Source organism: Cupressus sempervirens, chromosome 10, assembly GCF_028749045.1.
Source record: "Cupressus sempervirens isolate cs-2001-9-10 chromosome 10, ASM2874904v1, whole genome shotgun sequence".
Lineage (NCBI taxonomy): Eukaryota > Viridiplantae > Streptophyta > Pinopsida > Cupressales > Cupressaceae > Cupressus > Cupressus sempervirens.
The window spans coordinates 777435420-777451478 of NC_143127.1; the positions used below are offsets into that span (position 1 = coordinate 777435420).

At 35.8% G+C, this 16059-nt stretch overlaps 2 protein-coding genes across 9 annotated transcripts in view; both read left to right on the top strand.

The window, feature by feature from the left end:
- The window catches only part of LOC149536178 (uncharacterized), a 203970-nt gene that overhangs the window by 46776 nt on the left and 141135 nt on the right, over positions 1–16059 (top strand). For all 8 annotated transcript variants that reach the window (XR_016356796.1, XM_089803747.1, XM_089803744.1 and 5 more), the window contains 2 exons: positions 1246–1461; positions 1570–1726. Coding sequence is in view for 7 of the 8 variants with exons in the window: in XM_089803747.1 (XP_089659873.1) it covers positions 1246–1461; positions 1570–1726 (373 nt within the window). In the remaining variant the exon portion in view is untranslated. The remainder of the gene's footprint in view (positions 1–1245; positions 1462–1569; positions 1727–16059) is intronic.
- On the top strand, positions 7613–9923 carry LOC149536179 (uncharacterized). Its single transcript, XM_089805205.1, has 5 exons — positions 7613–8338; positions 8477–8763; positions 8906–9303; positions 9417–9640; positions 9744–9923. The coding sequence occupies exons 1-4, from the start codon at positions 8277–8279 to the stop codon at positions 9462–9464; spliced, it is 795 nt and encodes a 264-aa protein (XP_089661331.1). The 5' UTR covers positions 7613–8276; the 3' UTR covers positions 9465–9640; positions 9744–9923.

The window sequence follows — 16059 nt, forward strand, 5'->3', positions numbered from 1 at the left end:
AGTGGATCGATGGCATTTGATGGTGTGCCGAAGGAGGAGGATCTGAGCCCTCTCAATGGAGGCTCTATTGGTGTCCAGAAGAGAGGGCCCCCACACAATAGAACCATAGAGAATAGTTGGTCTAACTAGGGAGTCCAGGAGGGACAATTTGGACATGGTGTCCTAAAAGTGATGTTTGAAGTACTATCCCTCAAGCATAGCAAGGGATTTGAGCCCTTTGTTGACTCTGGGCTGTATGGCAGGTCTCAAACTGAAGCGGGGACTAGAAAATTTAATCTCGAGGTAAGTACATGAGGAAGCAATCTCGATCTCATGACCTTGAAGATATGGAGCTTCTTGAGGTACGAAAACCACTTATGAAAAGAAAAGATTAATAAGTTTTGGAAACAGCCAAAGCATATGTAAATGACATTTACAATACTAAATCACCTAAAGGATATATCAGCCCAGAGTTTAAAAAACCGGCAACTCAACAAAATGCAGCAGAACTTGGCATACTCCATTTTGACATGAACTCCATGACTGGACAAGATTTTACCAAAAAAAAAAAAGAATAAACTTCATTAACTTGGGTAACTTTTAAGACTGCTTCTGCCTCATTTCTCACACACCAGTCATCCCAAGAGTATCCTAATGAAGGTCCTTACCAATGCACACAATGTAGGCCCAGAACGAATATCAAGATACCATAGCGTGAAAAACTATTGGTTCTGAAAGCAATCTTCCTAAAGATTATCAAAAATAGTATCCCAAGGCTCTAGGAAGTTGGTTTTACACCAAGTACAATAATTGCACCAACAAACACGAGATTGTATGAATTTATGATGACATAGTAAGCAATACTACATGCAATGAAATCTTAATAACCAAGATTGTTATTACATTCTAGAATTTGACTAGCATATGAAGATTAGCCTGAGCCATTTATGATTGAGGTCTCTAGAAATATACAGTAATGAAAAAGTAGAAGAATGAGCTCTTGAATAATTTTCCTCTTATTTAAAAGAAGAATAATAATCTTTAAAACTGCAATATATGTAGGTTTAACTCCAGAAGTTCCATAGTTATATAATTGAGATCGATCCTTAATTATCAGCTGTAAATAATTATTTTTTACATCCTTTATCTAGGAACCAATAATTTGAGTTGCTTTATGTTTTATAGGATCTGGATAAATATTCCTTATTTTTTATAATAAGGATAATATTTGGCTTGGCTTAATCTAGTAATTTTTCTGTTTTCCAGGTGTTGTTATTGCATGGGTATCCAAATTTTTGGTTTGTTTGGAAAAATCAGTTCAAGCCCCTACATGACATGGGATACCACATAGTTGCTCCTGATTTGAGAGGCTACAATACATCATCAAAGCCAAAAGGAATTAGGAACTATGGTCGTTCAGAAGTTTTATCAGACATTATTTGCTTAATTGAGTGCTTTAGTGCAGGCAAACCTGCAAATATTGTAAGAAATTCATTGCCTATATAGACCCAGGTTTTTCTTCCCAAGGGTTTCCTTTTGTGCATTTCTTTCTTCTAAACATGTTAGTGCAATAATTTGCGAATTATACAGGTTGGCCATGATTGGGGTGCCATTGTGGCTTCATCTCTGGCTGAAGATGTTCCTAATATGGTCAGCAGATTGATTGTTGTAAATGGCCCTCATCCGAAAATCATGCGCAATGTTATCCTTACCAACATTGGTCAGTTATATCGTAGCTGGTACATATGTAAGTATTATATCTCTATGATACTTGAACTTTGCCTTCTGTGGCTCCATAATATCTGTTTGAAGTTTGAACAGAATTATGGCTTTTCACCATAACATCACATGTAGATGAACTTTAAGTGAAATAAATTGCTGCTTCTGATTAATTGTCATGAAAAGACATATTAAATTTCTAGTTTGATACATAATGATGCTATTCATTCTTGTACCATGTTTTATGTCTTGGAATTTGACCACTTTAGGTGTGTCCGAACCCTGTCGGTTCTACCCCAGTTCAACTGTCTCTTATAAATATAGTTTTTTGCAATTTCTTTTTTGTGTTTTTTCAGAGTTTATGTTTTTTTTGGTTTTAGCTTTTTGACAATATTGAAATATGAAAAGACAATCTGTGAAATTCAAAGCAACTATGCTAAGGAAGCATTAAACAACCTTTATCTGTTAATCACCAAATAAGAGTATTTACAATGTGAATGAACATTTCATGCATTCAGGATTCATTAAATATTAAATGCAAGAACCTAGTAATCCACGCGGTTGGAATTCTTCTTCTTATTTTACTGATAAACAATTATCAATAACTCCAAATGCATATATCTGTAGGGTTTAGGAGCCCAAAGTGCAAATCGAACCCTCGTAGAATCCACATGCCACCTCCTATGGACTCATGTGGGAGCCTAAATGACTCACGACAGGATAAATAAGGTATGGCAACTACCAGCTGAGCGTTGACGCTCCCAGTGCCTTGCTGGGCACTAATTTCAGATCACAGCAATTCTTACTTTCAAACTGAAACAAGTGACTACCATAAACTTCGAATTTAAGCACAATTATGACCTCTGTCTCAAACCATCATTTATTGCACAATGTCACTAGGTATTTAGCCAACTCAAAGCATTGAAAGCCTATAGAATTCACAACTCCCAAGCCAAGACTGAAACCCTTGGAAGTTCTTTAGAGTCTCTCCCAATTAACAAGCAAAAAGTGTTGAAGTTTGTAGCTGCGATAGAGATCTTCATCTCTAACTGTATGACATAGAAATATGTTTGTTATGACTGTTATGGTCATCTTCAGCTGAAAGGGATATTTGTGATCATATTTAAGTTAATATTATGTAAAATGGCATGTGTCATATGTCATGCGAAGAGGCATGCATGTGGAAATGTGGAAGTGTTACATTTGTGGAAATATGAAGGGACTCAAAAGAGACCTTTCGTTGTGATATTCTCCCTACTTATTATATATTTCGCATCAAGCAAAAGGATTGTACACTTGAGGTTTATTATCAATAAAAGAGATATTTTGTGGGTGTGGCTGGGTTTTTGCCTTCATTCTAGAAGGGTTTACCTAGGATAAATGTTTTGTGTCCTTTGTATAATGTTTATGTTTTTTTATTGCTGTTTATCTATATTTCTGTGTCAGAAATTTAACGTGGTATCAGAGCCAGGTTGAATAAAATAAATAACGAAGTTCTATCTAAAGTGGTTGCAATAAAGGAGTTTTAGCATCTATGCTATTCGATGGCTTTCTCCAGTAAGAGAGTTTGTCGCCGCTTCATTCAAACTGCAAACTTTATGAGTAGAATTGTACAATTTTGTTTTAAGAAAGATGTAGAAGAAGATACCTACAAGAATTGTATTCTCATGACTACTCACATAACTGAGAGCTGGAGGATGAATTCACAGTCTTTGGCATTCGACAAGCATTATCTTTCTCGAACCTTGAAAATGGATATTCTTCTAGGAGTCTCATTGATTTGAGCGACTATAGAGGGTCCCAACTAGATTGAAATTTTTAGTTGTAAAGAAGTGTGGGCAAAGCTATCTGAGTAAACTATATTTCTTGCAAAGAAGTTTGGGCATAGAAATCTGAATCATATGGAGGTCAAAATTTGAAGGCAATCAAAAGATACGTATTTTTGTGATAATTCCTTTGTGAGAATTTCTTTTTATGCTCATCTTAGAGTTGATATTCTGATCATGATTGACCAGTCTCTCTGAGGGATTAGTTACTGTTGTAATTGTAATTCTTGATCATATCGTTTGTTTTGAGATTTCAATCAATATCTATTAATTAGTCTCTATATAACTCTTGTTTTTGTGATTTTTTTGTTTGTTTTTCTTTCATGATGGTTTTGTATTTTTGTTTGGTTAAATCATGGCCTGAGGTGTCCAGACCAAAGATCATAGGATTGACTTGCAAGGAGGGAACATGCAGTGAATTCACAGTGGTGAATCTTATCAAGGCCGAGGATGTCAAAACCCATGCTTTTCCATTTCAAAAAGCATCAGGAAATCGATTGTGACTATGGAGTATTTGTTTATTCATCTTGAAATGGTGAAATTGTGTCTTACCATCTAAGAAATTACTGTTCATGTCTCCTCCATGTCAGAATAGTTATGATGAGAGCCAACAACTAGAGTGTGTTGTCGACAAGGGATCTATTTGAGCAAAGTCATGGCAGTTGCATTAATAGAGAGACTGTTGACAAAGTCAAAGGCAGTGATCGCATGTGGTTTCACTCTACAACTAAACAGATCATCAATTTTCATCCAGCAACATTCCTCCCTATTTTTGATATGGTTTGCATTAGTCATCACATCAAATGTTAAGTTTTTTATTTATTGTATTTGTAGGAAGTGGTATGGGTAAAAATCATCATGAAGATTGGACGATTCTTGTAACTACTATCTCTTTCTTTTTCTTCGACTTCTACAGTGATGCCTTTGTGGCATTCAAGTTGGAAAACCTTTAGTTCTTTTTATTCCAAGCCATCGACGGCTACACTCCTTGTTTTCAAGGTTGATGGTAACCAAAAGAAGTTGAATCATTTGAGCTCTACCATTGTGATAAACGTTACCTTGGTCCTCAATGGTCTCGCAACGATTGCATGAATATTATTGAGAGACATCAAGAGTGCAGATTTCTGTATATGCCATGATGGGACAAACCTGGTATGAAACGAGAAACAAGATTGTTTTGATTAGATAAGTTTTATTGTGTTTTATATGTGAGCAATATTTTATGCATTATTATTATACCCTTGAGTACAGATCATGTTTTTTAAAATGTTATTGAGAATAATGTTAGCATTTATCTCTATGTTTCTCTTCGTGATGGGTTGATTCTATTGAGAAGCAATGTGATGATTACATGCAAAGTTATGTAGATTGTGATTCAGAGAGAGATTATATACCACAAATATGATTCAGAGGGAGCTTGTGATTGAAAGGGAGGATTCATTTGCTACCTCTTCTTGGTGATGAAAGAAGTTCTCGATTAAGGAGTCTTAACGAAATCTTTGATTTTGTTTTGAGTGTAATATTACCTGTGATCATTGATTTTGATTCTCTGAATTATATATTTTGTACGCTGATTTAACTCTGTGCAAAAGCCCGTGATGAGACTGACAGGTTATTTTGGAAGATGTCGATTCTCATTTTTTTTAATGGATGAAATGGGATAGTGAGAAATTATGCAATGCTATTTGCAACTTTGATACTAAACTAGTTGCACTTTATTAAAAGGGGAAGATCACATTTAGAGAAAACGGCTATTCAGCTTTAGAGGGATATTACATGATAGAGGGAGATGTTTAACCTTTTGTACGTTCATGTAGTAGTCAACTATCTTATCATGGTGATTAAAGTTGTCCTTGTTGAGAGGGAGTTTTTGTTAAGAGAAATTCTCAATTATTAATGCATTCTTCTTTGGGAGAAGTTTGAGGTGAAAGCCCTCGTTCCACTCTCTCCAAGTAGGTATGGTGGACCACCCTTTGCAAGTAGGCATGGTGGAAATAGTTTTCTTCTTTGGGAGAAGTTTGACATGAAATCCCTTGTTCCACCCTTTGCAAGTAGGTACAGTGGACCACCCTCTGTGAGTAGGCATGGTGAAAATATATCTTTCTCCGGAAGAAGTTTTGGGATAAAAATCCTTGTTCTATCCTCTGCAAGAAGGCATGGTGAAAGTCATTCTATGTATGGTGGATTTTGTTATGTGAACTTATCATCTTTGGTTGCAGCTATGTGTGCGTACCGGACTAAAGATCTCTCTCTTGCTAAGAGGGAGTGTTGAAGTTTGTAGCTGCGATAGAGATCTTCATCTCTAACTATGTGACATAGAAATATGTTTGTTATGACTGCTATGGTCATCTTCAGCTGAAAGGGATATTTGTGATCATATTTAAGTTAATATTATGTAAAAAGGCATGTGTCATACGTCATGCGAAGAGGCATACGTGTGGAAATGTGAAGTGTTATATTTGTGGAAATATGAAGGGACTCAAAGAGACCTTTCGTTGTAATATGAAGAGTCTCCCTACTTATTATATATTTTGCATCAAGGAAAAGGATTGTACACTTGGGTTTATTATCAATAAAAGAGATATTTTGTTGCTGTGGCTTGGTTTTTCCCTTCATTCTATAAGGGTTTTCCCAGGATAAATGTTTTGTGTCCTTTGTATATTGTTTATGTTTTTTTTTTAATTGCTGTTTATCTATATTTCTGGGTCAGAACTTTAATAGAAAGCAACATGTACCATTAGGTTTGATTTCTTCAAGGTTTGAACGAAATAGCTTCTTCCATAAGACACATTAATGAATTAATATTTTCTTTTGTTGTCACCTTTTTGACTTAGCCATTTTCTAAGTCTTCTGTGACATAATTTAAATGAGCATTGAATGACATAAATGATGTTTTTGGCTCCCCTTTAAATGTATATTTTCTAATAGCTCTTTCATAATTAGCTATGAATAAAATACACTTTAATGAACTAATACTTTATTATTTATTAACGCCTTACTTTTGAGCCAATTGATATGTTCCAATCAATCAACAAAAGAACTTTGCTAACACCAAGGCCAGATGCATTGCTAAAAATAGCAACATGGCATAATTGACTTACTATGGATAGTAAGTCTTAGGATAAAAGCCTTATCAACGTTTCCGCATCTCCATATTGCTATCAAACAGTTCAAATGCCTTGCTAAAGATAAATACCTTGACTTCCTTGAAATAGACAGCTACTAGAAATAGTAAGTGCACAAAACTAATCCAAACGAGGAGCAATCTTGAACACTCTTGCATTTTGAATAAGAATTGGCCTTCGACATTTTTGACTAAGACCTATAAATCAACCGACTTAGCCTACAAGGGCCACTGATACACTAATTGGAACCACCAACCGTAGTGAGCTAAAAATAGGACATTACGGTCCAACCTTCATGAAACTACTTGTCTCCAAGCAATCTCATAAACAAAAACATGCTAGTCCATTAGGCTCCCAAGTGTAGAACTGTGTAATGTCCTTGTGATTACCAACTAGCTCCTGTAACATTGTCACTAGCATAGATGGAAAAGTTGTAGATTGCTCGGCGAGTATTTTAGCTGGGTGAGTAAATCCCAGAAAAAATCTCCCAAAAAAAAAAAACTCGGCTGCTGGTTAAAAACTTGGCAATTTTTACTTAAAAACTCGCGGTTTAGGAAACTCGCGCCCAATGACAACTAAATAGGGCAAAAATCATTGTTTTTTGCATTGTTTGTTGCATTTGTGTGGAGGGAAGAAGGTTTAGAGGCATTCTTAGCTGATTGCAAGTGATTCAATGTAGATTTGAGTGGATTTTAGAGGATTCTAACCGAATTTAGAAGAGAAATTGCTTTCTAGGTATGTTCATTTTATCATAGTTTGAAAACTTTTTATAGTTTTAACAAATGTTCTATTGTTTTTGTTTGCAAATGATTTCAAATCATTTAAAATCATTTTAACTCTATGCTTGAACTTTGAATCATTTGAAACCCTAGTTGTTCTAAACTTCTAGCTTCTAAGTTCTAACTTTGTTTATTCATTTTTCTATAAATTTATGTGTAGGGCAGCGGTCAAGCATTAAAAAAACATGACAAACCCGCAAGAAGAGTGGCCACAGACACCATGCCCATTTGGATATATAGGCACTTGGCCTAAAAATGCAAGAGATAAGGCATGGCGGTATGCCTATGAAGCTCCAAATGATGTTGGGAAGGTGATATGCATTCCATGTGAGAGAATTATTTCTGGAGGCATAAATCGCCTCAAATACCACCTTGTAGGCATAAAGAAACATGATTTAAATCCTTGTCTCAAGGTAATTGAAAAAGAAAAAAGATTCATCAATGCCCTACTTGCAGCTGTTGAAGAGAAAAAATTGAATAGGGAGAGGGCGAAATTAGCTATGAGGGCAGCCATAGTTGAATCTGAAGGAGCTCCTTTTGATATGCAAGAAGAAGAAGAAGCACTTGAGAAAATACCAAGATCTCTTCATGGCCCATGGATTTGCAAACAAAATATCTCTTTTACCGGTTTCACTTTTTCTACATCTCCTAGTTCTTCATCACCATCCACATCAGAGATAGGGAGTTATTTTGTGCCCAGGAACACACCTGGAGCACAACCATCATTAGAGGCACTGCATGGTTCAAGGAGGTGCATGAGCAAATTGATATTGCAGCATCTGATTTTTGGTTTTTCAACAATATCTCAATGAATGCGGCTGATAGTCCCTATTGGGTCAATATGGTGAATGCAATTTCAATATCGGACAAAGGGTACAAGCCTGCCTAATTGCAAGGATATGAGTGGAAGGTTAGTATTTTACTATTTAGTAATTGTAAATAATTGTGATTCACTTTAGTTCATTGTTATATTTTAAATCTTAATTGTTATAACTTATTTCCTATTTTTTACTAACACTTTATTTAATATTACACCTAAATTTTGTAGGTTGCTTGACAAAGCTGTTGGTAGGGCAAGAGTATTGATAGAAGACCAAAAGAAAGAGTGGAAGAAGTATGGCTGCACCATTTTATCTGATTGGTGGACAAATGGAAGAAGTATAACCATTATTAATTTCTTGGTTGCTTGCAAAGATGATGTGGTGTTTTGGAAATCTGTTGACGCCTCCAACAAAGTGAAAAATGCAGCCACATTGGCTTTAATGTTAGAGAATGTTGTCATGGAGGTGGGAGTAGAGAATCTGGTGCAAATAATCATAGATAATGCAGCGGCAGGTAAATTTAATTTTTTATGTTCGAATCAATATGAATCATGAATGTAATGCTATGGTATTATTCAATTTAGATTTGATGTAATTTGTAAATACTAAATATGGAAAGTTTGTAACTAATTATTGATTTTTTGCTAATCTTTTAGGTAGAATCCTCCAAGAGAGGCATCCCACACTTTTTTGGTCACCTTGTGTAGCACATGTCCTTGACCTTCTTTTGGAGGACATAAGAAAACTTGATTGGGTGAGTCCAGTTGTGGAAGATGCTAGGCGAGTTACCAAATATATCTATAATCACCCATGGGTTCTCAGTTTGATGAGAAAGGCCACTAAAGGCAAAGATTTGATGAGACCTGCTATGACAAGGTTTGCAACGGTCTTCTTAACGTTGCAAAGTATTCTTGACCACATATTGGCTCTGAAACAAATGTTTGTGTGTGCTGATTGGGTTGCTTCATCTTACTCAAAGAAACCCGAAGGAGACGCTGTGGCACGAATAGTCTTTGATGAAAGTTTTTTTGCAAAGGCTAAGGAGATTGTGGAGGTAACTACAAGAATCAAAACATTATATTTTTAGTTTATTCAAGTTTCATTATTAATTCATAACTTACTTACTATGTTATTAACTAATTTGTATTTTTCAAATTTCAAATGTAGATGTCTCTGCCCTTGGTTCTAGTCTTGCGCATATGTGATGGGCAGTAATCCCCAATGGGAGGACTTTATGAGGCCATGGATAGGGCCAAAGAGGCTGTTAGAAGTTACTATCATGGGGACAGTCTCAGATTTGACCCCAGTTGGGAAATAATTGATAGGTAGTGGAACAATATGCTCCACCAACCCATTCATGCAGCAGGCTACTTCCTCAACCCCAAATTCAGGTACTATGATTGTCCTTGAAGTTGGGATTTTACTAAGACTTTATTTTACTTAACTTTTTAAGGTTGTGTAGTAAGACTTGATATCATTTTCTATTTATTTTAGGACTGATGATTCCTAATCAGATCCTAATGGAGAGGTCATGGAAGGTCTCTCTAAATGCATTGAGAGAATGATATCCAATCAAGCGGAGAGAGACCTTATTGTGACCGAACAACAAGTCTTTGTGGAATTGAGGGATCCTTTATTCTCTTCTATGCTAACAAAGAGAGCAAGATCTACTCAAGCACCAGGTAAAGCGTCAAACTTTAAAACTTTTGCTAATTGATAAGTTGTGTTTCTGATTATCTTTTTTTATTGCGTTATAACTTTTTATATTTTGTTTTGCAAATTCTTGGTGGGCAAGTTGGGGTGGCAATACCCCCAATTTAAAGAAATTTGCTCTCAGAGTCCTATCCCAACCTTGTAGTTCATCTCATTGTGAGCACAGTTGGAGCTTATTTGAGTCCATCCACACAAAGAACAGAAATAGAATGACTCAAAAATGACTTAATGACCTTGTTAATGTGCACTATAATCTTAAGTTGCACATAAAAAAGACACAGAGTTCAGAACTACCTTGTCCACTTGATCTAGATGAGATAGATCCTTATTCTGATTGGACAGCACAGGAGCCAGGTCCATTGTTTACACTATATGAGATCGCTGATTTGGAGAGGCAGGCCATGGAGGAGGATGCTGAAACTGATTTTTAGTTCACAATGGATGACATTGAGGACGAGGACGAGGACGATGATGATTCAGGCTCAGAGGATGAGGATGAGGCATAACTAGTGCCACATATAGGAGGAGATGCATCCTCTTCTAGGATGCCAAGCCAGTTAGTAGGGATGTCGAGCAAGGGGGCACAACCACAGAGTTCACAGTCACGTAGCTCATGCCCTATCCTAGTGCGGGGCACTTCTTCTAGGACTAGACCCCCTCGCTTTCTTGCTAGTGCAAGTGGAAAGAGGAAGATGTGAATCGTGATTGTATTGATGTATTTAGACTTTTAGTATTTACTTTTAGTTTGATAGATTGAAACTATTTACTTTTTTGCTTCCTACCATGAGCATTCCGCATGAGAATGCAATTTTGTACGCACTATGCAATTATATATATCTAAACTCTGCTTGTTTCTTTTGTATTGTCTTTAATTAACTTATTAGATGAATCTTCCCATTAAATTTTGCAAAATAAATCTATTTTAAATTAAATTTCAGTGGTTTTTTAGGTTCCTGAGTTTTTTTTTTAAATCGCTGAGTTTTTCTTGATTAAACTTTTGGGGGGCTTGGCGAGTTTTTGCCTTTGGTGAGTTTTCCAACTATGGTCACTAGTACAATTGACAAAACCTGACAATCTAAATCGTATCCGTTTATAGATGTTATAGGAGCGAACATCTCAATAGGGAGAAACTCAAAACGCTGACAAAGCTTACTTCCCCAAACTGTGCAAAGTGAGATTCCATACACACTATTTAACATGTGTGCAATTGAACTGTGCATCTGAAAGGGCTTGTGTACAAGATAGTCAAGGGAAAAATTGTAGGCACTTCTCACTGTTTAGACTCTTGAGGAATTATTAGTGAGCTTTGTTTGAAATCCCAATGCACTGGGAGAATCCCAAACTATGAACATACGCCTACCAAGAAGAACATCCTCAAACTTTTGTCGTTTAACTTTGAACTCGACTTCACTGTGCCCTTGGGGGTGAGACCAAATAATGGGACTTGTGCAAATTGCATAGCTAACAATGTCATCACTTTGGTCCCAAAGAAAATTGAACTCACACCCATCTACTATGTGAAGATACAAATCACGGAAGGTGCCTGCAACACCACAGCTATCACCATCCTTTGCTAAACTTCCATGGATTTGCCAACCTTGCAAAAAGTTCAACTTGTAGCTGCTAATACTGTCTATTGCAGGTGGAAAATACCCATCCCACAAAGGATAGTAGTTAGTACACCCTTAGAGCCAATCCACACTTGTGCATCATCAAATCCTTTGTGTATGGATTTGAGAAGTAGTAATGAGTACTCCCAATGTAGTCACAAGAAAAAGCTTCCCACTCGGTCAAACATTGACTATCATAGCTTTGAGTATAACCTCTCTCATTTGACTCATCACTAACAACATCTACACCACATGAGAACTTGATGCAACTTGTTCTCCACTATTTTCAACAGATGCACTCAACTGAACTATATCAATTGCACCTGTAACCATGATAAGTGTGGGCAAAACCTCAGCCTGCTCACAACCCTAACCCCCGTGGACATAGAAACATCACCAAGTATTTCTATAGCAAACTAAATTGTGTGTTTAGATGGTGAAGATTGTTTCAAGCTCAACTTAGAAGAGTGATCAACATCAACCTCAAAAAATGGATTATCGTATGAAAATACTGAATCCATCTCAAACAAAGGATTGTTCACAAAGTGAAAAAAAACATATGGCTCAGTTGGTAAGGTAGAAGATGCTAAAATGATAGTATCTTCACACACTTCTTCCATGGTAGCTGCATGTCCATCCAAAATCTAATTCTTGGACCTATTATCAACCATTGAGTTTTCTGATTTATTTTCCGAGGTCTGATTTGCAAAATCAAACTTATGGTGACGTGCATCTGCATAACATAAAATTCCAAATCTTAAGAGTCTGTATTGGGGAACTCCATACAGCTGTCTTTCACACATGGAATGGCTGCTATCTCATGAGTAGGTTCAACATTTTGGTTGTTGTCATAAACATTAGAACTGACAATGCCCGCTCATTTTCCAAATGTTATTGTCCCACCACTAGACACCATTTTCCTTTCACTACGTGAACCAATTCTTCTTGCAAATAAGTCATGAGCTATCTCGTGATATTTTTTCTTTACTGATCCAATCATTGCACATAGCTTTGGATGAAAGTCCATAAAATGGTACAAGGATAATTCTTTCTTACAATATTGAGGACGAGTATTATATTCTTCAAATATGCTACGAACTTCATTCCTTCTGTCACCCATTATATCCTGTGGTGTAACCTTCATCTGACTTCCTTGTTGAATAAATTTCCTAATTTTTTTCCATGATTGAAGCATCTGCAAGAATGTTGATCACTCAATGTCATCTGTAGGATCAATATTAATTTTTTTTCCCCAACCCCTAGTAGGATGGAAGGAGATTACTCTGATACCACTGTAGAAATCCATTGGTTCTACTGCTGTTCAATTGTCTCTGGTGGATATAGTTTTTGTAAATTTGTACTTTTTTTGGTGTTTTTTCAGAGTTCGTGTTTTTTTGGTCTTTGACAATATTGAAATATGAAAAGACAATGCTTGAAATTTAAAGTAACTATGCTAAGTAAGCACCCAAACAGCCTTATCTATTAGTCACCAAATGGGAGTATTTACGATGAACATCTCATGCATTCAGAATTTATTAATATTAAATGCAAGAACCTGGTAACCCACACGGCTGGAATTATTCTTCTGCCTTCATTGATATGTCACCACACGACTATCTATAACTCCAAATCCATATAGCTGAAGGGTTTAGGAGCACAAAATGAAAATTGGGCCCTTCTAGAATCCAAAAGTCACCTCCTATGGACTTATGTGGGAGCCCAAATGACTCATTGCATACCTAATAAGGTATGGTCACTTCCTACTGCTGAATGCTGATGGTTCTAGTGCCTTGAATTTTAACACCTGGGCACTAATTTCAGATTGCAGCATTTCTTCTTGTTAAAACATGTAGCTTCGGTTAAGACAATATCTCTGATCAAATGAGAATATATTTATGTGTGTGTGTGTGTGTATGTGTGTGTGTGTGTATATATATATATATGATTTACATATTGATATGTATATATGCACATATATAATCTGCGTTAATCATGATGATCATTGTATATAGAACCGACTGTGCATATATATTTATTTGTTTATATATGAGATAGGATCTTAGTAATGATCGCATTCCATTCTGATCACTATCGATTTGCATCAGGCTTTACTAAGTCTTTGAAAGGATGGATTAGTTTTGTTATAACTAACATCGGGTGTGATTAAATCACCGATCAGGTATATTGGTAAATGGTCATGTCTCCATTTGGAGACATGCCCATTCACCCATATACTTGACCATCCTTGTATGTATGTTGCTACTGCCCGATATTGCAAGCATCGAAATCAATTAATGTAAGCAGATCAGAGGTAATATAATTAATGAAGATTGAAGAAACTTTTCATCAATATCTTTGTATTGTCATTATACATATTGTGGATCAAATCAGGTCCTTTATCAGTAGAGATCAAACTTGAAAATAAAACCATACATTTATCAGTACTGTCATAGAAATCTGACATAAACTTTACATGGTATCAGAGCGAGGGTAAGGAGAGTTTGCATTAAGTTTAAAAGGATCAGATTTCACTTTAAATTTACAGTCCATTCTCTCTACAATGATGACAAACGTATTGAGATTCGAACATCACCTTGCAAGTGTTGATAACTTTGAATCCTGGAAACTTCGTATAATGATGTTATTAAAAGAAAACAAGTTGGAATCTTTTGTAAGAGAAGATAAAGAGGAACCTAAAGATGATCCTAAGAAACAAATATGGATCGAGAATAATGAAAAAGCCATGAAGATAATTGTGGATGCTGTTCGAAATCACATAGTACCTATTGTGGCAAAACATGCTACAACATCTCGTATGTTTCGAGCTCTTGAAAATCCATTCATAATCAATAATACATGCAGAAAACTCTCTTTAAAGGCAAATGAATAATATTAGCATGAATAAAGGAGAAACTATAAATGCCTTCATGAGAATCACAGATTTGAGCGATTAATTATCTGCACTCAGTTATGAGATTGACAATCAAGAATTATCCTAAATAGCGATAGCAGGACTTCCAAACTCTTGGGAATCTTTTGTACAAGGTATAAGTGCTAGATCTAAAATCCCAAAACTAGATTGTTTAAGATCGGATTGTCTTCAAGAAGAATCGAGTTTAATGATTAAGGGAAAACACAAAACCTTAGATGTAGACGTTCAAGTTCTTAACACAAACTCCCATAAGAAGGGAAAGAACAAAAACTTTCATGGAAAAGGACAATCTAAACAGAAGAAAGACTTGTCCAAAATTCAATATTTCAGATGTAATCTATGTGGACATTATGCTATAAATTGTCCTGATCTATCTAAACCTCAAGCATCATTTGCAAAATCTGATAAATCAAACAAAGGACATAAAGCTGAGAAATATGCCTCCTATTCAACATTGTCTAGTCAAATTTCAACCAAATCTAATACATGGATAGTTGACAACAGATCTTCAAGACACATAGCTGGATATCGGGAGAACCTAGAAAACATGCGAATAGAAACAAACGAAGAAGTTACAATTGGTGATGATTCTACACATTCCATAAAAGGAATTGGGACTTGCACCATAAAATTGAAATCTGGAAATTTTATTCAACTTTTTGGAGTTTTTTATGTACTAGGTATTAAAAGGAATTTAATATCTATATCTGCACTAGAAGATGATGGTCATAGAATTGCATTCATGGAAGTTAAGGTACTAGCTTGGCCTGAGAACTCAACCATAAAGAAGGCTCTAACAACAGGAGTACAACAAGAACTTTTATATGAGCTATGCACTAAGACAAACTTTGCACTTGTACATGAGAGTTCAGATTCAAATGAAAGATGGCATAGAACATTAGGTCATATCAACTTTCATGCCCTAACATCAATGGAGAAGTTAGTAACCAGAATGCCCAAATTAAGCTATATTCATAATGAATCCTGCAAAGATTGTGCTTTAGGGAAAAACACTAAAAGTCATTTCCTCATAGTTTGAGCAAAACTAAAGATGTGTTGGAACTAGTACACCCTGATCTATGTGGACCCATGTCCTTACCATCTATAGGAGAGTTCTTATACTATGTGATATTTGTTGATGATTTTTCAAGGAAGACATGGATATACTTCCTTAAGTGCAAAGAATCTAAAGAGATTCTTTCTAAGTTTAAAGAATTCAAAACAATCATTGAGAACTCCGAAAAGAACATTAAAGTTATAAGAAAAGATAACGGGAAAGAGTACACTTCTGAAATATTTAAAGAGTTCTGCAAACTTGCTGGGATTAGGACGGAGTTCACAATCCCCTACAATCCTCAACAAAATGGAGTTGCTAAAAGGAAGAACAAAACTATTGTAGAAGCTGCTAGGGCTATGAGTTTTGATCAAAACTTGAGTATGTCTTTCTGGGATGAAGCATCTAATCCAACAGTCTATGTTCAAAATAGATGTCCTCACTCATATTTGGACAATAAGATCCCTGAAGAAGCATTTTTTGGAAATAAACCTCACATCA

What these genes read in the sequence shown, in the direction of transcription:
- LOC149536179 (XM_089805205.1), top strand. Translation starts at nt 8,277, where the DNA reads ATGCAATTTCAATATCGGACAAAGGGTACAAGCCTGCCTAATTGCAAG. An exon ending in CATAGATAATGCAGCGGCAG is followed by an intron (nt 8,764 to 8,905) that starts GTAAATTTAATT and finishes CTAATCTTTTAG; the next exon opens with GTAGAATCCTCCAAGAGAGG. An exon ending in AGGCTAAGGAGATTGTGGAG is followed by an intron (nt 9,304 to 9,416) that starts GTAACTACAAGA and finishes TTTCAAATGTAG; the next exon opens with ATGTCTCTGCCCTTGGTTCT.